The sequence below is a fragment of the Choristoneura fumiferana genome, chromosome 23, assembly GCF_025370935.1.
Source record: "Choristoneura fumiferana chromosome 23, NRCan_CFum_1, whole genome shotgun sequence".
In the NCBI taxonomy this organism is placed as follows: domain Eukaryota; kingdom Metazoa; phylum Arthropoda; class Insecta; order Lepidoptera; family Tortricidae; genus Choristoneura; species Choristoneura fumiferana.
In genome coordinates, this window is record NC_133494.1 from 15,833,836 (window position 1) to 15,859,327 (window position 25,492).

The window sequence follows — 25,492 nt, forward strand, 5'->3', positions numbered from 1 at the left end:
AGACAGCCGCTAGACCTTTGGTTAGGTGCTATTAAACGAATGAAACAATATGTTAGACATAATGGGTACAAACGTAACACTTTTGCACTTGCTTTTAGCGGTTAAATAAAAAACTATCTACAATATGAAACGCAATAAATAAATGAACTATGAATTATTTGTCTGGGTTAGTTCCAACGCAAGGTTACGTTAGGTTAGATTAGCTGTTTGTTGATGGTTTAAATATAAAATACGGGTTTAAGATGGTTTTAATCAATAATATATGCCAATTTGGCGCAACCAAACTACAGAGCAACTAACTTCATGTTCATGGACTCAACTTGTCACTTACCTACAACTCTAAAAGCCTAAGGTTAGCCTCGTGCGAAGAAATTGTTCTGGCAAGTGTAAGGCATCTTGTACGACGTGTTTGACATAAACTGTTGTAGTGACATAAAGGTGTTTAGAGACTGTCTTGTACAAGCACACACACAATATACGAATGACATATTTTATTATGTGAATAATTTAACCAAATTATAGTCTGATAGATGTTTCCTTCCAAACAACGGCAAAAGTTGAAACGGTGCAATTCATTTTGATAAAAGCGATTATCAAATTAATCAATTCCTGAAAATAGATACATGATGCAAATTAATGTGAAACATATCTTGTAATATTTGTGAATTTCTACCTAATAATACGTGCCTTTAGCTAAATATTTCAAATGACTCGGTACTTACAAATAATAATAATAATAATATCGATGTAATAAAAAGCAATAAAAGATTACTAAATCGATTTAAGGATGTAGATAGCGCACAAGTTTTCGATTGACGTGAATACTGTTGGAGTTAATCTGGAGCCAGGGTTGCCACCGCTGTTTCCAAGCTGTTACTGGTGCAAGCAAGGGTCGTACTCCACGACTGTGGCTGTGCTGGAATTGCGATAAATCCACTACGCTTTGTGTTGTATTCTCTCTACTTATCGGGTGTTGGGTCCGAGGGAATATCGGGTATCTAGTGGCTATACATTTAATTTGAAATTGTTTGGTGTAGATATTACTCTATTCCATTTTGTAAACAGGATATTTTTTCACGTGATTTGAAATTAATGTCCCTAGCTCAGTTGATTCTGGACAATATAATGCATTAATTAATTATTGTTGATTGAAATTGAGGTTGTTCATCAAGTGTTTATATTATAAGTTTTTTGTACTGCTTTATGGTGTGCAATAAAGATTATTTGTATTGTATTGTATTGTGTGTACACCCTTAATAAAATACGATTAATTACCGAAGCCCGGATAGTCCAGGAGAAAGAGAACCTGACTACGAAGCTTGGTTCGATCCTCGGCCGGGGTAGACACTAGGTATGAAAAATATTATGAATGTTTGTTTTGGAGTCTTGAGTGTTTAATATACGAATATTTAAGTATATTTATCCGTTACCAGGTACAGTCACCTGCATTAGTATTTGCCACAGCGAAGCGTGCAAAAATATCTGACACGTCCTACCGGCCCTAGAAATAGAGTCGTATCAGTTATTTATGCACGATTTGTTCTGTCAGATGTTGGTGTTGGTGTTGGTGCTGGTGCTGGTGCTGGCGGGTGTACCCATCAAATAAACTTTGAATATTAACTGTCCTAATGATATTTATCTATTTACTTTAAAATGTGTCTTTATTTTGCAATACAAAACAAACGTTAATGGTAATGGATTGTCTAGCTAGAGTGCTGAGCTAGAAGCATTTATTTTGCATCGCGTAAGATAATACCCTGTAGAAGTGATCATGATAAGATTAGGAATGGATCCGACATCCGACAAGTGGGACAGAGGCTGCGAGCTGTGATGGTCACGCGCCGTGTGTTTGCTTGCAGTGGAAGTCGCGCTGGTGCGTCATGCGCAAGCTGTCGCCCGTCGCAGGTGAGTGCGACCTTCATTCGCGTTTAGTGGCCGCTGCACACCAGATGTAATATATAAAACTATATAGAAATATGCCAGACCAGATTCGTGGCGTGCGTACTGGCATCTTTCTATACAGTTTCATATATTAGAACTGGTGGGTGTGCGTGTCACGCCACGCACGCGCATCTGGTATGCAGCGGCCTTTAATGCCACTGCGAGAACGTATACTTGCCCGAATTTCACTTGCCATACCAACGTTTGCCATAAAATAATATAGAACCATGCTGTTTTCAGGTTATTTTAATTGTCATTTTATAGAATGCAGTAGGCTAGGTTAGCTTAGTTTAATATCAACTCTGAAGAAAATACTACTTCAGAAATAAATTACTTACCTTACCTTTGCTTACCTTAGAAAATCTCTATGTCTATACCTGTGTTTTCTGTACTTCTGACTGTGTTGGTGTGCAATAAAGAGTTATTTTATTGTTTATGGTAAATGAAAATTAGGGAAAAAGATACATTCTAGCATATGAAATTCGGGCAAACGATAGAGATCCCTGCGAGAAATATCGTGCGAGTTGCAGCACAGTGCTGTCGATGTTTGGTCAGTTATAAATTAATATCTGCGCGGCTTAGCGCAGTGTAAAGCAACTCGTAAGATATTCTTGTGCCGTCTAAATAAAACATAGTAATCGCATGCCAGGTGTAGTGTAGTCGGTAGACTGCCCGAGTGTAGTCAAAAATAATGTTTCAATCCAGTTTGCCGACTGAATGGCCTTACAGAGAAGAGAACCCGATGACACAAAAGGCCCCGGGTTCCGTGCCCGGTCGGAGCAAATAATTATATATGAAAAATACGCATGTTAATTTTCAAGTGTTGCGTGTTTAATATTTAAGTCTGTATTTATAGATAAAAATGTTTTATTAATATTTATTTATTGCCTGGGACCCATTACCCATAGTAACAAGCTTTGCATTAGTTTCAGACTACATCAATTGATGTCTATTTTCCCATCAGATTAATAAAAAAAGATTCAAAAATCATCAGTTTCCGCTAAACATGCGTTGTTTTTATTTGTTTTAGCATGTCTTAGATCGTAGTAGATGATTATTATTGTTTGGTTTAAGATCTACTGCATCCTTTTAAAAAAGTAGTTTATAAATTTAATGTAAATGTCGTTTATCTACACACATTATGATAGATCCTCAAAAATGCGTCCAAAAACCAAATTGTTACCTACTACTACAGATAAGAAAGTTGTAATAGTAAAATCGGTTGTTTAATACTGATCATTGACGTCGATTACTGCACCCATCTAAGAGTAATTATAATTATGTGTGTAAATAACTTCACTTAACTACTACTACTTATGGAACTGTACATACTCGTACTTAGGTTTTAAAACACTCATGAAGTCATGAAAGTAATCCTTTTATGAAACTCGGGTGAGCCTCGTTTCATAAAACCACACTCGTGTTATAAGGACCCTTATTACGTAACAGTTGCATAAACTACTTTATTGTAATTCCCCGAGTCTTGTTGTTATGCGTGAGTAAGTAATAATTGTGTTTTAACGAGGCGGTAATATTTTAATTACGCGATAAAAATCGCTGCATGAATGATTTTGCAAAACAAACTAGGTACCAGCAGCTTGTGTCGTGTTTTATTCACAGAATATAATTGATTCGTCAGCATGTTCATTGCGGCCTTGGAGAACGCAATTAATGCGAGACAACAGAAATAATATATTCGGTCACACTCCTAAGTGCATACCGGGCGGAGCGGACACTTCAACAGTAAATAATTAAAACATAGATCGTATTCGTCAAACTGAAGAGACTTTTAAAAATACCTAACTAATTTTTACTACACTGTTAAGTTTATTCGAATATGCATTGTTTCTTTAACATTTTTGATGTTTGTACCGTGACAGGCGACATCAATTGGGCTCTAGGACAGCGTACATTGATAATGATAGTAGTATTTAATTTGTATGAAAAAGGGAAAATCTAAAGGCCCAATTGTTTTTAAAAGTCGCTGTATGTACTCGTACTAACGTCGTTCAGTTTGATGAGTGCAATCTATGTTTTAATTATTTGCTCCAGTTACAGAGCCCACCCGGTGTAACATCTGTACATCTCCTAAGTTGTTGTGGCTCAGCGTCTGATGTTGTCAAATGTGGTGCAATGCAGCGGCCTATCAAATAGATAAAAAATCAATTAACACGACGATTTGAACTTCAATTAAATTATCACTTTGTTTAAATGCAATCGATACCTACCGCGTCTGCCGCGATGTCCTTGAAGATGGTGGCTTAAAAGCTTTTTAAGTTTTTTTACGTAATTAAACAAAGGATTTGAAAAACGACAATAAAATAAGGTACCTAGTTAATGTAAGTCAAAGAAAAAAAAACAGTATAAATAGTTGCCATTATTTATCACATGATAACGAACAAATTATTTAAATGTGACCAGATTATTGTGCAATCTTGTATCAACTTATGGTATTAGCATGATAAAGCGAATTAAAATTAATTTGTTATTTACTTGTTCGTGAAGTGATAACAGTCAATCGGCCGGTAATCATTTCAATCAGCGCTGGCCTCGTGACGTGGCCGCTTGTCGTTGCGAGTAGTTATACCTGGAATACCTGGACTTTTTGAAAAGCTTTTGGTGCTGTTACTGGATCATCATCATCAAATCAGCCGAAGGACGTCCACTGTTGGAGATAGGCGTCCCCCATAGACCTCCAGTTTCCTCTGTCAGAAGCGATCTACATCCACCATGAACCCGCGACTTTAATCGAGGCCGTATTGCCTAAAGTTTCTGATGCTCGCAAACGTAATCAAGTGACAGATTTCGCATACAAAAACTGACATTTGATTATGATCGCGAGCGTTAGGCAATACGGCCTCAGGTCATCCGTCCATCTCGTTGGTGGACACTCCACCCTCCACTCAAACGTTAGGGAATACGGCCTCAGGTCATCCGTCCATCTCGTTGGTAGACACTCCACCCTCCACTCAAACGTTAGGTAATACGGCCTCAGGTCATCCGTCCATCTCGTTGGTGGACACTCCACCCTCCACTCAAACGTTAGGCAATACGGCCTCAGGTCATCCGTCCATCTCGTTGGTGGACACTCCACCCTCCACTCAAACGTTAGGCAATACGGCCTCAGGTCATCCGTCCATCTCGTTGGTGGACACTCCACCCTCCACTCAAACGTTAGGCAATACGGCCTCAGGTCATCCGTCCATCTCGTTGGTGGACACTCCACCCTCCACTCAAACGTTAGGCAATACGGCCTCAGGTCATCCGTCCATCTCGTTGGTGGACACTCCACCCTCCACTCAAACGTTAGGCAATACGGCCTCAGGTCATCCGTCCATCTCGTTGGTGGACACTCCACCCTCCACTCAACCTTTCGGCCCCAACGACCATCTGTTCTTGCTATCCTGCCCATTGCCACTTCTACGACCTAAAGTTGCTGTATATTCAACCTCTATGTTAGGAGCCGGTATTATTCGGTTGTCCCGTGATGCAGTAAAAGCATCCGCAGCGACCAGCAGCAGCGGTCCTCCGTCGCTGATGTCACCAACAGCTACCTATACCACTACAATGAGTTTACAGTGACATTACTCGATAGCGACGGCGTAAATTATTTATATGGAGAATTGTATTATTGCCTCTACAAATAATCTACGCCGTCGCTATCGAGTACGGTCACTGTAAACTCATGATAGTGGTACTTATCGCCGCCGGCCGATCGCGCCCGCGAACCTACCTGCCCGCGATCGAAGGCTGCCTTATCTAACGATACTGCCACAGTAATCCCATCGAAGGTTTATTTATTTTGCGGTTTAACGACAATTCAAACGCATTTGCGTTGTTTAATTGTGGCAATGACAGCTCCAATTCAGTGTTACAAAATATGACAACATTCATTCATCATTTTAAGAAATGATTAGTTTGATGATCTTTCATCAAACACACATTACACATTACAGTAACACATTACATTTACAGTAGGTAGTTACGTACTACCTACTGTAAATAGTTAAGACAATCTTAAATAGGCGAGGTGAATTTAACTTGATGATGCAAGTATGAAATGAAATCGTATCACACGGAACCTGTTTTTAACCTCCGACGCAAAAAGAGGGGTGTTATAAGTTTGACCGCTATGTGTATCTGTGTGTCTGTATGTCTGTCTGTGGCAGCGTAGCTCTTAAACCGGTGGACCGATTTGAATGCGTTTTTTTTATTTGAAAGCAGGTTTTCTAGCAATGGTTCTTAAACATATTTGATCAAAATCGGTTAAGCCGTTTTTGAGATATTGAACTTTGAAGTGACACAATCGGGAGTGTTCCAACTCTTTGTTGGTTAGGTTATACTTGGACACGTCTTTTAACTTGGGTTGGGTGTAAGCACTTCGTATTATATGTAGCTTTGCATTTCGTACGAGTATGTCCTCAGTAGTTTGTGTACATAAGTTGATAATCGACCGACGTTCGACAAATCTATCAGTTCAGGTATTTTCGTGTGGTTTACGGTAAGCATGGTTAATTCTGTAGCTAATGGTTTGATTCAGGCGCTGATACTTTGCGGCTGCATATCAATGAACGTTTCACCTCGCTACTTGCTAAGCTCCGCATAGTAATGGAGTAGGAAGGTGTGAAAAGTGTTCATTACTTTTATACTTTTTTCGAAAGTTAACAATACGGTATTTGACTATTTTATAATATATTTATTTTATAAATCAAAGCTTGCCAATGCATTTTATCGAAAATAAAAACAATTTTAATCTAGCTTTAAAAATAGCAGAGATAAAGGTTGGAGATTCAAGATTAGACAGAGAAAGACTCTCTTGCATGTGTCGTCACATGTAAGTAGCGCCATACTTGCTGCATAGAGAAAAGCGTTTTAGAAAGAGATAAGTAGATATAAAGATTTCTAAAAATCACTAAAAATCCAGTTTTCAACCAAATTATTTTTCTCCACTAAACATTGTTTGTGTACATTTTATTACATTTCATTACATTATGTATATTTTTATCATAATATACATACAGGATATGGCGAATTGAACAGGTTGTCAAATACCGAATAATAATAACAGATAAAAGTTTGCCGCTTATATTCCGAAAGGTGAGGTGTGTGTAGCTGTGCCAAAGTTTCCCAAATCACGAGTTTGAAAAACTCTTGAAAAATGATAACAAACTAGGCCAGAAAAAGCAACATTTCATGTTGATGCGCCCTCTTGCGTTCTATTACAGCTGTCGTTCCGTCAATAAGCCGGTGCGCGGATGTGCAAAGAAAAGATAATAGTTGTCAAAGCGGCGTTCACCGGCGCCCGCGCCTAATGAAGGACGCGCGATCTGCCGCGGGAACTTCAATTAGAGTTCCTTTTCAGCCGACAGCAACAAGTAGCGATGTCGCCGGTCGCCGGTCGCTAACGAGCGGCACATTGTCGCGCGAGATCTGCCGCGTAATTGCGCGCTGCCGGCCCTGCCCGCTGCCGCTGCCTGACACCCCTCCTGGAACGCTTTTCAGGACCTATCTGTGGTAGTACCAGCCAGCGGGGAGGTTAAGCACTAAGCAGTTTGATGCAGTGAAAGGCATTTTATTACATTCAACTCTCATTCAAGTAATTTAAGTGTTGTAATAGAGTGGAATACCGATATCCATAATAAAGTAGCGTACCTGATTGACTGATATATTTACTCGTAAAACACATAGTCTTCTTTAAAGTGTAAATAATTCCTTAAACATTTATCCTATCTCCTTCACTTAGACTTTATGCTTTTTAACGGTGATGTAGGTACTTTGTTGTTAGCGAAACGATAACTCTTATTATATTCACATTGTTAGCCAGGGGGTAATGTTAGGTATTCGTTGTAATTGATTGCCATTTTCTAGTTTAATTTATGTAAATGCTATTAGGTTCATAAAAGTTGCTGGTAGTCCAGAATGAATAAACTTGAATACTTAGTTTAATTTCAACTTTGGCCCGGCCCCATGGGAAATTCTAAAATCGCCATCTTGTAGCATATCAAATTAAAACTTTGGCTAACAGCTTTGTTGGATGTTTAAATATGAGGTTGTCAATGTCGATTAAATTATTCTGCCTTAAGTTTTGTTAAAAAAAAAACACAAAAAAATTAAACATACAAAGAAATTATTTCTCTACAGAAGTTTAAAATCTAAAGTGAACCAGCCGACAAGCCAATATTTAATTAAATTAGTCCACTTAAATTACATTAACGCTTTATCTATTAAAAAACGCGTTTTAGATGTGTCTAATATGTAAATTTTCTATTATGACATATGGTAACACATGTTAAACGGTAGTCTAAGTTTTTGTTGGGATACAATTATTTATCTAGTCAGTATGCTTACTGAACCCCTTTCACAAAATACGTCTCGATCGCGTTCACGTTAAAATCTCAATTTGTATGGAAACACGGACAGCGCCTCTAGCGGAACTTTTTAGTGGTACAGAAGAGTAATCGAAATATGGATCGATAAATAGAGCAAAACATATGGATATAGTATTAGGACATGAATGGTTTTATACTTAACTAGCTGTTGCCCGCGTCTCCATCTGCATAGAATTTGTTTATCGCTATCCCGCGGGAACTGTAAAATTTTTCGGGATAAAACTATCCTATGTCTTTCCCCGTGAGGTCGTGACTATACCGATTGTGGTTCGTTCATCGGCTTAGACGTGAAAAGGTAACAAAGAAACAAACAGACTTACAAACTTTCACATTTATAATATTAGTGGGATATTTAGAACTTAAGCCGTGGTGGCCTTGTGGTTTGACCTATCGCCTCTCAAGCAGAGGGTCGTGGGTTCGAACCCCGGCTCGCATCTCTGTGTTTTTCGAAATTCATGTCCAGAATTACATTTGAAATTTACCACGAGCTTTGCGGTGAAGGAAAACATCGTAAGGAAACCTGCACAAACCTGCGAAGCGATTCAATGGTGCGTGCGAAATTTCCAATCCGCACTGGGCCCGCGTGGGAACTATGGCCCAAGCCCTCTTGTTCTGAGAGGAGGCCTGTGCCCAGCAGTGGGACGTATATAGGCTGGGATTATGAATTGAGAACTTTAAGTACATTAAAACGGTTTAATACAAAAACGAATATAGCGATGGCATTTGATGGGTGTCGCGCGCCGAGCACGCGGCCAATCGAAGCGACGCGACGCGAGTCAATGCGACGCACGATTTATCGTCATTTGTTCCCGATAACGATGTGACAAATAAATTAGAAACCCTCGCAGCGCTCGGATGCGTAATTGGCGGAGGGGAGAGGGCAGATGACGGAGATGTCACTGAGATTATTGAATAAGCATTATTTTGGTTTTATTTAAAAAACGCAAAGGGTTGCCTGGCAAAACGTCCTGAACGTCACATTTTTGTTCTTCTGTCTGCATGTCTGTCGCCATCTGTCTGTGTCATGGGCAGAAAGTGTAATACAAATGAAATTTTGAAATTATATTTGTCATTCAGGAATGCGGTATGCATTTATGTGTGAAGATAGTTAAAATATGAAAAAGGATTCACTACATCAATACAATATAGTGATGTGTGAGATATAATTTATTGTACATAGTAAGTGCCATACGAAAATATGTGGATACGAGAAACGAAACTGGTTTGAGAAAATAGCAGTTATAATTTCTGAGATATCGCCGAAAAGTAGACAGACAAAAATGTCGTACGCGATTGAAACAGTAGTTACTGTAAGCTAAGCTGTGCGCGCCACACAGGCACAGGGCGCGGCGCGCGCGCAGCCGCCCGCGACTTACGGTTTACGAGCTGTGACCGCGACTACCTCCCCTACAATCTCGAATTTCACGGTCGCAGCAAATGCGGCTACAAAACCATTGCCAGTACTCTGCAGGGCTACTACGAAACCCGAAACTCGAAGTTCGTGTCGTGCGCTTATACTATTTAATACGAGAGCGAGAGGGACGGTACGATACGAACTTCGAGTTTCGAGTTTCGGAGTAGGCCTTCTGTCACTTCATACAATAACGTACGCTTCACCGCTATTATCGCCTTTCACCGACGTTGGTGAACCGTCATACGATATAACTACCGAGGTAAAACAATATCATTTCACTATAGCTTTTGCCCGCGACTTCGCCCGCGTGGAATTCGGTTATCACTCGCCGTTCCCTCGGGAACTGTGCATTTTCCGGGATAAAAAGTAGCCTATGGGATAAAAATTCACCGTAGCCTAAACTATTCCTATGTCACCTCTCTCTGGCCCATAAACTATCCCTATGCCAAAAATCACGTCGATTCCGTCACTCCGTTTCGACGTGAAAGACGGACAAACATACATACAAATAATAGTATGGATGTATATTTAAAATGAAACAAAACATTATCTTAGTGTTTCTTATTTTACCAGTTTTCTTCAGTAAAGATATCTACGAAATTTTATCAAAAAATGGCAATATCATGACAGTGGCTTAGGTAAGTAATAATTACTCCTACAGACTAGGTGCCATCAGCCAAATAAGTGGTCTATCTATTTTTAAACAAGTTCCTATCAAAATTAATATGTTGCTAAAGTCGAACTTTCAAGTTGACAGACACGCCTATTGGCATTATTGTTTTATGACAAGCAAACGATTATCAACTTCAGGGTGGTAGTGGTAGACCACATATTTGGCTGATGGTACTTTACTTTAACTTGTCATTTGATAGGTCATCATACCACGCACACCCAAAACTAAAACTCGTAAACATTTGGGTGGCGGCAACAAATTCTGGCAAAATACATAAATGACACGTGCAAAAATAAACAAAACACAATCCACGAATGGAAGCGGCGCGCAGATGGTCGCCTGTCGCTTGTTCGCCAATTTCTTCTTTACTTACACTTTTCATTTTTTTATTACTCACAGGTTTATATAATTCAATGCATTTATTCAGACAGTAACATCCATTATTGTTAGTAAAATTACAGTTTATGTTAAAATAATTAGAATCTCAGTTAAATTGTCTACACCACACCACATAAGGGTGCAGAGCAGAGTAATACTGTACTATTAATTTATACATTAACAAAATTTTGGCGAAAAGTAATAAGCGGCGGTCTTAACGCAACAGCGCGATCTATTCCAGGCAAATTTAAGCTGGCAGGGCCATATTCAGAGCATTAACAAAGGACATAAATAAACATACCTACTATACACAGCACATAAAAATGTATACAGATTCACACATACGAGTACATCATAGATGTTTAATCGACGCAGTCGAAAACATAGGTAGGTAAGGTACTTAGTGATTTTAAAGCGTGGGCTTAAAAATAGCGGTGTTTATTTATTTATTTTATGAATCGACCACTGCTCATAAATGCTTGGCCAAACCAATCAATTAATAATGTGTGCGTATTTAAACCATAGACATAAATGAAACAGTTGTAATCGCTGCCCGGTGCCCGGTGCGGTCGAGTCGAGTCTGAGCGCCGCTCTTGTAACTCCTATTTTGTTGCGCCCGCGCCCTGTTGTTGATCGGAATTCAGACTGCGTCTTAAAAATGTTACGACGTCGTTAAATTTGTATTTTATTTACAATATTTGTGATTTTATTACGGACATATTCCACAGTGATTAACAGAATGTTGCTTCAACAAAAGTGTTTTAAGAGCGACTTAGTAGCGGAAGTATTTTAAGGGGGCCATAAAGCGGCCGCGCCCACGGCGCGCGATCATTTGCGCTTTAATCACGTCGCTGTATGGTCACGGAATTATCGCCTCAATTTTCAAAACAAACACAACAAATAAAATGTAATGTTCCTTGGTTCTGCAAACGTGTTTCTATCTGAACGACAGAATTTCAATGAACGACATTTAATCCAATACAATATTTTGAAGGATTTGGCGCAGCGGTAGTTCTTTTTAATTCGACTGGTTGGCAAACGAGCAAGTGGGTCTCCTGATGGTAAGAGATTACCACCGCCCATAAACATCTGCAACACCAGGGGTATTGCAGATGCGTTGCCAACCTAGAGGCCTAAGATGGGATACCTCAAGTGTCAGTAATTTTACCGGCTGTCTTACTCTCTGCGCCGAGTACAAGCACTGCTGCTTTACGGCAGGATTAGCGAGCAAGATGGTGGTAGCAATCCGGGCGGACCTTGCACAAGGTCCTACCACCTGCACTGGCTTCAGTGGCTTGAAGAATTCCGGTACCTACTGCACATTAATCACTAATGCATTTCTCAGAGAGGATATTCGCAGTGAGAGCTTCACGTTCACGAAGAATCACCACTCATGTTCTTAACTGGCATGACTTATTAACTGAATTTGGCCAGCTACTAGATAAATTTGATATATATTTGATTTGATTTTTTTTTTGTTTTGCAGGTGGTAGGACCTTGTGCAAGGTCCGCCCGGATTGCTACCACCATCTTGCTCGCTAATCCTGCCGTGAAGCAGCAGTGCTTGTACTGTTGTGTTTCGGCGTGGAGAGTAAGACAGCCGGTGAAATTACTGGCACTTGAGGTATCCCATCTTAGGCCTCTAGGTTGGCAACGCATCTACAATACCCCTGGTGTTGCAGATGTTTATGGGCGGTGGTGATCTCTTACCATCAGGAGACCCACTTGCTCGTTTGCCATCCAGTCGAATAAAAAAAAAACATTTTGAAAAGTTTATAGCATTGTCAAAAACGACAATGCAGTGGCCAGATAAATTTAGCCATTATGTTGCGAGAGAGGGTGCAACAACAATGACACTTGACTCCGGAACTCGACGCACTTTGCACGCATCGAAGACAATACCGGCTCGCTCGGACCACAGAGCAGTTAAAAAAATTAAAATGGTATTTATTTATTTATTAATTAAGTAGGAACAGTTACAAATTACAAACAGATACTATTCAATATCAAAGTTTGTAACTTAACTACAACTGTCCACAACAATCATAATGTGGCTAAAGGAGCATGCAAGATGAAATGAGTTTAATACTACATTATTGCTAAAATAAATTACTTAACTAGGTATCTAAAACTAACGTCGCAGTGGATTTAAATGTTTTTATTGACATTGAAAATATGTCACATTCTGAACATATCTTATTGAATGTACGACACAGGCGGGAGATTGCATTTTTTCGAGAACTGTAGCCAAATTAAAACATGCTGCATAACAAATTCAATTGCGCGTGCAAAGCGAATCGATTTTTATTTATGCGTTCAAAGGGTAGTAAATAGTGCGCTGGTTTACTACAAAGTGAATATAATAGTGCGTCGTCGCAGCCCCCGCCGCGCGGCGCTCGATCGCCGAGACGCGTTATTTTCTCGTCGATAAAGCACGCGACGCGCCCTAAGGAATCCTCGCCTATCGGATTTAAAGCGATTTTTTTGGAATCTGAACCATCCCGTATCGCGGACACCCCTTTATTGTTCGCTGCACCCTAAAGCGTAATAAAAATTCTTGGAGTACATTCACTTTTAGGGTTGTAACAAAAAATGTTACAAAACATTATAATGATTTGTCGACGACATGTTTCTAGTAAATTTATGAAATAAAGAAGAATGAAATGAAGTTCGCAGTAAATTAGTTGAGCCACAGAACAAAATAACAGGAATAGAAATATTATTATTTGTATATCATTCGAGAATCTACATTTATTTCATTTGTACATTTTTGTCCTCTTCTCAGCAGAAGAATAATTAATTCATTAATTTCTACACTCTTTACAAGTCATTGACATCTTAGCTGTCAAAAAATCACTAGTGTCTAAGCAGTCAACATAACAATGACTAAACATATTATTATCAGCATAATAATAATTACTAACTATTATGTGTTTTTATAAAATGATGATGATTTTATAAAATCATAAATCAATAAATATATATATTTTTAATTTATGCATAACGGTAACCACCAGTTTTGAAACTTTATCTCTGCGATAAATTGTTTTGTAGAGTTACTAGCTTTTGCTCGCGGCTTCGCCTGCGTGAAATTTAGGTATTGCGCGCTGTTCCCTCGGGAACTGTGCATTTTCTGGGATAAAAGTAGCCTTTGCCACTTTCTGGCCCATAAACTATCTCTATGCCAAAAATTACGTCAATCCGTCGCTCAGTTTCAACGTGAAAGACGGACAAACATACAATCACACACACTTTCGCATTTATTAGTATGGTTTAACTGGAGTGGTGCTTCGTTACACTAGTATTTGGACTTGGCCTTGTAATTTTAATTCGCACGCCATTTTTACTCCTCTTCGTACCAGATACCGTATTTTCTAACGCACTCGGAGTCACAACGTTTTCGCCACTTCTTAGGAAAAACTGTTTAGGAAAAGGGTAGAAAGAAATGGCGAATGCGATCACGAAAGTCAGCGCGTTAAGCCGAGTGATTGATTGACTACTACAAACTCATTCGCTTTACGGCCTTGCAATTTAATGTAACTTGCACGATTTTTCCTGCAAGTCTAAACTCGGCTTTAGACAACACGGCATCGTCTTCGGCAGTGAGCTCGCCGACTTGAACTCGGCGTCGCCGCAATGAACACGCTGACCATATTGAAGTATTTATTGTTGTTGCATGATGCACGTCGAACCTTATTTACGTGGGGCCAGAATGAGACAGGTGAAATATCGCTAGATGGCGTTAGTATCGTGAGGTTTATTTTAACGTTACCACGTTACGGTCTTGCTTGCAATTGGCTAATTAATAAACGAACCAATTGCAAGCAAGACGTGTTGACGTCAAAAAAAATCTCACAATGCTAACGCCGTCTAGCGTTTTTTTTTGTTTACATCGCGGGGCCGGCCTAGCAGTATGGATTTTGCAAGTCATAAATCATCGACATCAATGCAAAGCGACCCGCATTATATTTCTCGCTCCACTTAAATAAGATAAATTTTCATACAAAGTGTGTTCAGTGAGGATGCTTCTTGACTGAGTTGCGGACTCTTGTAGTTGTCATGTGTGTGACGTGTCACAATACGTAAAGTTTGTATGTAATTGATACGTATCCATGTGGCGTCAGTGGCGTGAGCGTGTGTCCCGTGTCCACAGACTGCCTCCACCTGCAGCTGTACCGGGACGCGCGCGCGCGCTATAACGCGGCGGGCGGGGGCGGGGGCGGGCGGCGGGCGCGGGGGCGGCAGCGGGCTGAAGGCGGCGCTGTCGCTGCAGCAGTTCGTGGGCGCGGAGGCGGGCTTCACGCTGGACAAGCACTCCAACACGCTGGCGCTCGTGTGCCGAGACCTCGTCGCCATCCTCGCCTTCGAGACGCGCGAGCGCCTCATGCAGTGGCAGGTAGATGAAGCCATCATTACTTTCCATCTCGTCTTTTGTAACGGTTTAGGCTTAAATCATGTCGACTGAAGCCATTACAGAAAATTTACTTTTTACTAACGATTATCCGGTTCAAAGGACCAATTTTGTTCACTACACTTACTCTCAACGCTTTATTACTAATAATACGGCACTGTTTTTAATATTTTGAAACTCCTTTACTAACTTAAAATTAATTAAACAATCGAGGTCTTAAACTGTTCAACAAACACATCGTCATCATGTTACGGCGAAGTATAAGCGCCATCTATTGGTGCAGGTGAAAGTGAACGCGCACCTCGGTGAAGCGCGGCAGTACGTGGTGGTGCTGGCGGCGCGCGCGGGGCGGCGCGGGGGCGGGGGGCGCGGGGGCGGGGGCGGGGGCGGGGCGGGGCCGGCGCGGCTGCTGCTGCGCGAGAGCTGCTGCGCGCTGACGACCGGCGCGCCGCCGCGCCTGCTCGGTGTCTGGCAGCTGCAACATCTACGGTACGCAAGACCATCGGTTGATGCGAATTCTTACCTGACTCGAGCATTCACCATTCGAGTATTTTACCCTATAAACTTTGCGAATACCTACCGGTAAGGGCTCGATGTCGAGTCGCTCGATCTTTGCCGCAACCTTTGAGTCTCGGTCTTCCGTCTTTGAGACCGAGTCATCCATTCAGTATAAATCGAGTAAATAACTTTACTAATCACTTGTTAACGTCAATCGTAGAATTCAATCACTAACCGCTGTTCCGTGTGTCAGGCGCTACGGCGTGGTGGAGGGCAAGTTCTGCTTCGAGGGGGGCTCCCTGTGCGGCGCGGGCGAGGGACTGCACGTGCTGGTGTCGGACCAGGCGCAGCAGCTGGCGAGGGACTTCGAGCTGGCGGCGCGCGGCCGGCTGCGCCCCCATAGACACGCGCGCATAGACGGTGCGATACACATGTTTTGTACCTACCCTTCAGTAAGCTACGGCCTTTTACTCTGCGACACGATTTGGTTCCACTTCCGTGTGTTGGTTGCAGGGTAGCCAAAAAGTTTGGGTCTTTGACGTGGACCCCTAAAAAATATAATATGATTCATCAATAAGTGTCAGCTGTTGTTAGAAGATAGTTTGATTGTGATCGGTTTGTGCAGGAGGAGAGAGTCCAAAGTCAAACAAAGCGTTTCGTCCCGACACTCGCCTGTCAGAGCTGAGCTCCACCGAGCGGTCGCCGCCCACCGATCTTCCGCTGGACGCGGCGAGTAACGCGGAGTGGGCGGAAGCGGGAGCGACAGCGGGGGCGGGGGCGGGCGACACGGCGTCCGTGCACGGGGTAGAGGTGGCCTGGAGCGGCGGGACTGCGCTCGAGCGTTGCATGAGCTGCATGTCCAAACTGGGTGCTATGTCGCGCTCGTCGACGGCGGCGCTGACGCCGGGCTCCGCGAGCACGCCGGGCTCCTTGGCGCCCCCCGGGGCGGCCGCCTTCAGCCCCGCCTGGACCATGGACGCGCCGCCCGCGCCCTGCCGCTGCGCCGCCGCCGCGCCGCCGCGCCCTCCGAAGCCCGAGCAGCTCGCCTGCGCCTGCCGATCAAAAACGCGAACGGATGACATCGGATCCAAAATCGGTCCCTATGAAAACTACGACGTGCCTAAAGTTCCTTTGGCAGAGGTGAGTGGCATTCGAATCCGGTTCGTCTTCGTAAGATTTAAAGCTGTTTCGATTTCGACTGACGCTTTTCTCTTATTTAAGATTAAGATTTCATGAACAAACTTATTTAACACCAAATACATGAATTCTATTCTATTCTATTCTTTTTCTTCGTCATCCAGGTCGAGGGAGAATACTACGACACCCCGAAGAGGCTCAAGGAGTGTCTGAATGACGAGCTGTTCACGATAACCAAAAGCGCGACCTCCGACGCGGTCATCCTGAAGAAGCCCTGCGGCTGCCTGCTCAGGCTCGGCAAGCGGCGGAGAGCGGCGACGGTCGTCGAGACCGCGGAGAGCCTGCAGCCCGCGAGCTGCCCGTGCCGCCGCGTCACCGACTGGGCGCACAGCTGGATCCGGCTGCCCTACTGCGGGCGGGCCGCCACGCCCGGCGACGGCCCCGCGCCCGACAAAGAAAACTTGACCCCGAACGACAACGACCGAACGGCGCTCTACGCGACGATAGACGTCTCCCGAAAGACTAAAAGAAAAGCGTCCCTCGGCGGGAGCGGGGGCGGCGAGCCGGCGCGCGGCGACGACGCGGACAACGCCGCGCTCGCCAATTATGAGAACTTGAGCTTCGCGCAGTCGCTGGAACATTACGAGAACGCGCGCGCGCTGCTGCGGCGCGCCGGCGTCACGCGCGCCGAGCTGCGGGCGCCGGCCGCCGCCCCGCCCCCCGCCGCCGCCCCGCCCCCGCCGCGCGCCCCGCCCGCGCCGCGCGCGCCGCCGCCGACGAGTACCTGCTGATGGAGCCCAACGGCATCGAGCCCCTCCGGCTGGAGGCGGGCCGTATCGCCCCCGCCGGCTACACACCCATGTCGCCCATCGGTGGCTTCGCGTTCCACACGCTGCGATTGCCGGCGCGCGCCGCGCGCTGCCTCGGGGAGGAGAAGTCGGCCAGCAACCCTGCACTGTGCGCGCCGGGGGCGGCGGGGGTAGCGGCGGGGGCGCGCCGCCCGAGCGCGCGGCTCGCGTCGAGTACCGCAAGCGGTCCAGCTCGGCGGACTCGTCCCGCTTCCTGGAGGACGTTAAGGAGTTCGACGGCAGCGCTGGCAGCCGCGGCTCATCGTCATCGGTTGAAACGCTGCGGGACGCGGCGCCGGGCTCGCGGGCGGCGTCACCTTGCGGCTGCCGCGAGCTGGCGGGCGCGGGGGGCGCGGGCGCGGCGGCGGCGGGTGGCGCGGCCGGCAACCGCGACTCGTCCAGCAGCAACGACTCGGGCGTGTCGAGCTGCTCGCTGCGGCGCGCGGCGCCCCACTGCGAGCTGCCGCAGACGACGGCGGCGGCGCGACGCCGCTACCGCTCGGCACGCCGCGCCGCGCTGCCCCCCGGCACCGCGCCGCCGCGCCGCGCGCGCTCCAGTGACGCGCCGCGTCTCGATCCCGCCGACACCCCGCACAAGTCGTCGTCGGCCGAGGCCGAGGTGCCTCTACTGTCCCTGAAGGCGCTTCGAGGTAACTAGCTCGCTGATAGAATTCGATAACGAGTATCATACGTCACGTTCCACTCGTATGACCCGACCCATCTTCGCAGGAATGCTGGACACGCCCAGCTCGTCGAGCGGCGCGTCGGACATGTCGGACTACATCGAGACCCTCTCCATCTGCTCGTCGCACTCCTCCACCGACACGCCGGTCACCATGCGGTGAGTTGATCACTTCACACATCTTTTCCGTTCAGTATCGTGCGTGTAGTGGAGGGCTGACCGTGTGCGTGTGTGCAGGGCGGGGCGGCAGTGTGCGAGCGTGCTGCGGCCGCGCTCGGGCAAGGAGTACCAGCCGCGCGGCGCCCGGCTGGCGGGGGGGCCGCTGGCGGGGGGCTGGCGGGGGGCCGCTGGCGGGGGGCCGCTGGCGGGGGGCCGCTGGCGGGGGGCCCACTGGCGGCACCTGCGCTCTACTCCAATCTGCCAACGACGCACTAACGCCGCTGACTCTTTCTTCATGCCAAAGAAACTTTCGGGGCTCACTCTCGCTCCGAAAAAAGTCGAGTGAAATATTTATTTGTTAAATAAAATAGAAAAACGTGTTACGAACGATTGAATACTATGTATTTCTGTACTCGCACGGGCCCGCAAAGCTCGCGTTTTGTCTGTCTCGTTGAGTGATCCGTCCACGGTCTGTCCGCTCGTCTGTGACGAGCCGAGCCCTGCTTTTATACGCCGTTTCCTTTCTCATTATTTGACGTTTCCCGTCACTTGAATGTATATTTTTGTCTCGTTATGAGTATTCATAGATTATTATGACAGTTAAATTGTAATTTACGAAATTATTGATCGATGTAGTTAAATTCTCGATAGCGAACTTAAAGTAACGGAGTACTAAAAGCGCCCGGCTGCGCAACTAAACGAATTACAAGACAGGTGTAATGAATAATATAGTTGTTAATTTTTTATTCAAATACACTATATTGTACTAGTCTAAAATTCAGCCAAAATATATCTCATTTCTAGTCATAAATACATGTAAATAGGAGAGTGCGACGGGCGGGGCGGGAAGTGCAGGGGACGATGGTTCTTGTAATATTTTGATACAGAGGTTTACTGTATGGTAATGAAACTCACTATAGCAATAAGAGTGCAACCACAGGTGATCATTGTATGTGTAATATATGAATAGTTAATTATATGATAGCGTAGTAGCTGGTTAGTGAGGGGGGCGCGCCCGCGGCCGACTGACTTCTGGTGACGAATAACGCAGACTGCGACGACTGACGAGAAACGACAAACACCCACAAATTATGGAAAGAACGACTCAGGTAAAAAAACTTAAGGCTAGCCTTTCTGTCATCTATATAACTGATATAGAACGCAATACCGCAATAGTCGCAATAGATTTTCGATAGCTAGAGCTGTATAATTTACGAAAACGTATTAAGGGCTTCATGTGTGCGTGAAGCCTTAGCGCCCATATACGGTTTAAAACGATGCTTAATAAAAGTAACTAGTTCTCAGCATTGGCTGAATATTTTATGTCAAATATTCTCACAACAAATTGTTTGTCTTAAGGTGTTTTAGCAAATCATATTGTCACGATAATAACATTAATAATGAACGAAAAATCGTACAAAACAGGTTAAATTGATAACAGCGCCATCTATCGTCAACCGACATCAAAAAAGAGGTTGTTCTAATTTGGTACGTCAACTTGTTTATTTAGACCTATTTAGATTTAGGCGGACACGTTATTATTTGCAAGAGAGGCTTCGCTAAAGTTTTTATTTTTAAGTAGACCTTTACGTATTGATGAAAACCGCATTAAAATCCATTGCGTAGTTGAAACGACTGAAGGTCTCTTCTCTACCCCGTCCACTACACCGTCATAATACCGTTATAGGAACGTGTCAGCCAAAAATATACCGGGTGTGGCCTGTAATATGAGCAAATAATTAAAACATACATCATACTCAGCAACTTTCAAAAATATTTTTTTTTATTTTTATTACACTTTAAAGTTTATTCGAAGAAGCAATGTAAAGCAAAATGGTTGATGTTTGTAGCGTGACAGGCAACGTCAGTTTTGTCTAGGATGGCGTACATTGATTGCAGTATTTAATTTGTATTATTTTTAAAAGTCGCTGACGAGTACGATCTATGTTTTAATTATTTGCTCGTATCACAGGCCACACCCGGTATTCTTTGTACTGAAAAGTATGACACTATGGTCACCGGCACGTTTCTTAATCAACCGTCGCCGTCGCGTGCCGTGCCATGCACGGAGCGTCAGAAACGGTGCCGCTACACTTCTTATGGGTATGACACGTCGTTTACATGTTGTGGTCGCGTTACATTCCGTGCCTGATACCGTCTTATTACGGTCATAGTATAAGACGGCTTGGTGGGTAGAGACCTCTAAACGTACATGCATATAATTCTGTGATACATACAGACGGACAAACGGCTGGAACTGACATTGTTTTGTTCTATGATATGGTCAAAGAGCTCATATAATATTTTTGAAGTTTTGGGAACTTGTTTTCAATTGACGACTTAAACTCCACATGTTTGTTTGTTGGGGGGAGGGCGCGGCCGCGGGAAGACTGGATAGTGCAGGGCAGGTTGTATAGAGTGCGCTAGCAACTGAATTTATATAAAACTAATGTTAACAAACTTGAAATTTCTCAATAAAACATGACTATGAACTACTCCGTTGTATTCATTTGGACCACCCGTTGATTATTGCACCAAGTTAGTTGATGGGATAACTCTGAAATTATAAGATTATAGAAAGACTCTCAAATCGAATGATTTTTTAGGGTCTCGTATCGGCTTGAAAATCATATTACATTATTTTTTCCCTGAATCCATTAATTTGTTCAAAATTTTTATAAAGCAAACATAACCTAATCCATAGAACTATAGGATGATCCTCAGGGATGACCCTCAGGGATGACCATTTAAAAATTAAATATTACATTGTGATTTTCAAAAAAATCCAAATTACCGCAGTGTTTGAAGTCAAAAGTCTTTGACCAGTGTGTGTTGCCAGTGATGACTTACGGGTCTGAGACGTGGGCGCTAACGATGGGCCTCATGAGGAAGCTCAGTCACTCAAAGGGCTACCTATGGAGAGGGCTATGCTCGGGGTTTCTCTGCGGGATAGAATCAGAAATGATGATATCTGCAGTAGAACTAAGGTTACCGACATAGCTCGAAGAATTGCGAAACTGAAGTGGCTGAGGGCGGGGCACATTGCTCGCAGGACTGATGACAGATGGGGTCAAAAGGTTCTCGAATGGCGTCCGCGGACCGGAAGACGAGCTGTCGCACACGACACTCCACACGACGAGCACTCCATAGGTTAAGATCGCGGAATCGCGTTGGATGCAAAAAGCACAAGACCGGTCTGAGTGGAGAGCATTGGGGGAGGCCTATGTCCAGCAGTGGACGTCTTTCGGCTGACATGATGATGATGATTTTCATAAATTATGCTAAAAAATGATGCGAAAAGTGTAATCTGTAGTGTAAATGTAAAAAGTGTAAACTGTGGTGTAAATGTAAAAAGTGTAATCATTGTGTAGTAATTTTTTTTATGTAAATTTACGTATGCCGTTTTATTTTCATAAAACCGATTACAACCTTAGAACAGATCTTTCTTTATCTCATAGTTTCAGAATAGTTGCATCTAAGTAGGCACCAAGTGTATCTCTTTTTACTTTTTAAATACCTAATTCTTAGGCACAGATGAATGTCGCTCAAAACCTCATTACAATGCACTGCAAAAGGTACTAGGAAATAAGTTTTTGTTATAAGTCTCACTTATAATACAAGCTTTTTTACTGACTTTAATACAAAATTTTTGATGTGCAGTGTCATTCAAGCTAACATCTTCAAGTTGATGCCATTCTGTCTTGCGGATACGGTTCTACCTGGACCACCAGAATTATATTGTCACTGCACTTACGTAAGTATGCCAAACTTCAGCTCTATCAAACTTACATTTACATTAGAAAATTTCAAATTTAATAAAAGCTTGTAACAGGCAAATACTTATAAGAGTACATTTTTTACACAAAGATACGTTAACTGAAATGTCGTGAAAAAATGGCAGTCCTTTGTAACGCAATCTTAATCATCGAAGAACATTTCTCTTTGACTTAACAGCCGTAATTAGCACATAACTGGACGAAGACAAAAGACGGTTGATGACAGGAAGAGACGGCGCGATGCGAGCGAGCGGGACGCCGTGCCGTGATCGATGTGCGACGCCAATCTCCTCGAGAAAAAGATGCTGACAAGATTTACTTTTTTGAACAAGCTTCCTCCATGATAGATAACGAATGTACTTTTTATGAGGCAGTGATATTGGGGAAAAGGCTGATATAGCCTTAAAAATAATAGAAAATATATTTACGGGTTTAGTTAAAGCCTCCGTATTTAACGCACTTTTTAGGGTTCCGTGCCTAAAAAGAAATGAGAAACCCCTATAGGATCATTTGTTGTTCGTCTGTCTGTTATATGTTGTATGAAGTTAGGCCTCGGGACACAAGTAAAAGATAACTCAGGACCACAATCTTTATGTTTTGACGCAAGTCCGTCCTGCGCTCAGTTAAATGTGTACGTTCGGTTGAAGCATCTCTTGACTGCAAGCTAAATATTAAAACGTCTACACCAGTAGTACAGTCACCAGCATTAATATCTGCCACAGCGGAGCGTGCAAAAATATCTAACACGTCCTTCCAGCCCTAGAAATAGAGTCGTATCAGATATTTATGCACGTTTGTTGTGTCAGATATTGGTGCTGGTGACTATACGATGAACTGCCTACGTATTCAAAATACTTAAAAACTTCGTATTTTCATCAAGAAATGAATAATAAACAATTATATGATATTGACCCATTTGCGAGTTCGCTTGTTACTCTCAGATACTCAATTGGTCAGGCAACATTTGTATAGTGTTATTTTCAACATTTTATCTTTCACCAAACCTAGTTTTGTTGACTTTTAATTTTATTTTTCATTATTTATTTATTTAAGAAACAAACAGTCATTTACAAAAATTGGCTTAATGTCTATTTCTTATAAACTACCAAATTTTAAATTTAGGTGACATTTATTCTTCGAAAAAAGCGGAGACAGTTTCAACGGTTTGAAAGAGACGACAAATTAATTACGAGCTCCTAAAGAAAACTTTTTTGAGTAAAGGGTTTACGCACACTTGTATTAGATTAACGTACGTGATGTAAGGATTCCCCGAAAACCTTTGTAGCGTTCAAATATTCGCGCAAGTCATATGAATAAAGTTGAGCGTGCTTGTTGATCTTCCTCCGGCGGGGGGTGGAGGGAGGTGGAGGGGGGTGAGGGTTATTAAGAAGACGCTCATTAAGGCCCACGATGTCAAAGCAGCGAGGCTCGTTTTTAACACAAACACGAAATTACAGTCGAGTGTGTCGCGAGCTGCGAGCGCGCACCGTAATTCAATGTTTTCTCAGATTTCCGCCGGGATAACTGACTTTTACTCACAATAAAGAGTGGGTACCTACGTGTTGCGACGTGCTCGTCATAATGGCTGGCAAAGTTCCTTTGGCGCCGATTGAGTTTCAAAATGCCGGAAAGGCTTTTGGATTTTGGTGCGACTGAAGTTAACTCTCGTTACAGCCGTTAATAACAGACACATATTACACCATGAACAGATAGAATATAACGGCTCTTTATTGTACACAGCATATTATCAACAAACCTGAAAAATATTACCGGAGAAAATTTACAAGTTCACAACGTAAGCAATAGGCGAGTATCGTCTGGGCCCGCTTCACATGCACATGGTCACGGCACGGCGAACATGTTTAAGTAGAAATGTATGAGCTACATAGACAGCTTTCACATGGTACGGTCACGTAACCGTGTGCAAGTGAAGCGGGTTTTTGGCTTTCGGTCTTTTATTGCAATTTGTAAAGGATGGGATTAAAAAAATGGTGCGATTGACACAATAGCAGCATTAAATAAACATACGTTACGTATAGAAATGATACACATAGCTCTAAATACCAATAATATATCAAAAAGCCAGTATACGATTCAAGGAGGCATGTAGTACTTTTTTGGGCTTATAATAAGTTTGTAATACATATTAGAAAGAATGTTCTTTACAGAGTCTTCTGTTCTCTAAGTCAAGATGAGGTTTATTGCCAATTAGGTAGCGAGGTCCAGCTCCCCGTCATTACGCCATCTGAGTAAGCGAAGTTCCTCCGGTTTCTTTGCCCAGGAATCTTGACGTGACTTCATTCCAGTGAATAATTAAGTCAATAATCACACTTCTTTCCGGAGCCTTTTAAAATCGCGGCGCGGGCGGCAGTAATTAAATATAATTAATGATCACGACATTTTTCACCGAGCTGCTCGCCTTTTACTTTTGTAACTCAATCTGCGCTTTGAAATGCAAAATCTTTAGATTTTTGCCGCCGGCATCCGAATTTAAACTTGTTAATCAACGACTGGCCCGGGGTCACGAGTGGACACGTTCCACTGCGAGTGACCGCAGCCGCCGCATTGAGTGAAAGTTTTTTACATTACTATAACGTGACTAGCGACCCGCCCTAGATTTGCACGGGTGCAATTTTCAAACAAGAGCTCAATCAGAGGCAATTCACATTTTTCAGCAAATTTTCCTAAAAATTACACCCGCACGAAACCGGGGCGGGCGTAGGTATTATGTGTGCAATATTTATAGCGTTCCTTTAAAACGTCTTTTTGACAGCTGTCACTCGGCTGTCACCCGCCATCTTTGATCTCTCTGCGCTATACCATTGCCCTGTACTGTATCAATTAAAAGAATAAAAAATATAAAACAACATTTTTTTATTAAAATATATATTTAAATACGGAACATTATGTATCATTTATATTTTACATAAACTTTCCGTGAGTTTTATACTTTGTGAAGATTAGTAACTTCTATCGTCACACAAAGCATTGAATTGAAGCAAGAGAATGAAATAACATAGATTGTATCAGGTAAAGTTTGATGATAAACTTGTCATGGACCAATAGAACCGCCTCATTTTTCTATCCTCGCACAGCACAGCGCCAGTGGAAACAGTTGAGCGGAGCAAGGATAGGTAAATATTATTTATACACTGAGCCACGTCACTTCTTACTTGTATTGTCATT

The 25,492-nt window shown here is 43.2% G+C and overlaps 1 protein-coding gene across 1 annotated transcript; it reads left to right on the forward strand.

Annotated features, from left to right (window-relative positions):
* The first annotated feature begins 1,830 nt into the window (after positions 1-1,830).
* On the forward strand, positions 1,831-18,876 carry LOC141441265 (uncharacterized). The gene is given in 10 exon segments (XM_074105934.1): positions 1,831-1,905; positions 14,949-15,191; positions 15,490-15,695; positions 15,958-16,124; positions 16,330-16,844; positions 17,006-17,603; positions 17,606-17,806; positions 17,809-18,339; positions 18,419-18,530; positions 18,609-18,876. Coding segments are annotated over 10 exon segments (2,916 nt in total).
* The last annotated feature ends 6,616 nt before the right edge of the window (positions 18,877-25,492 follow it).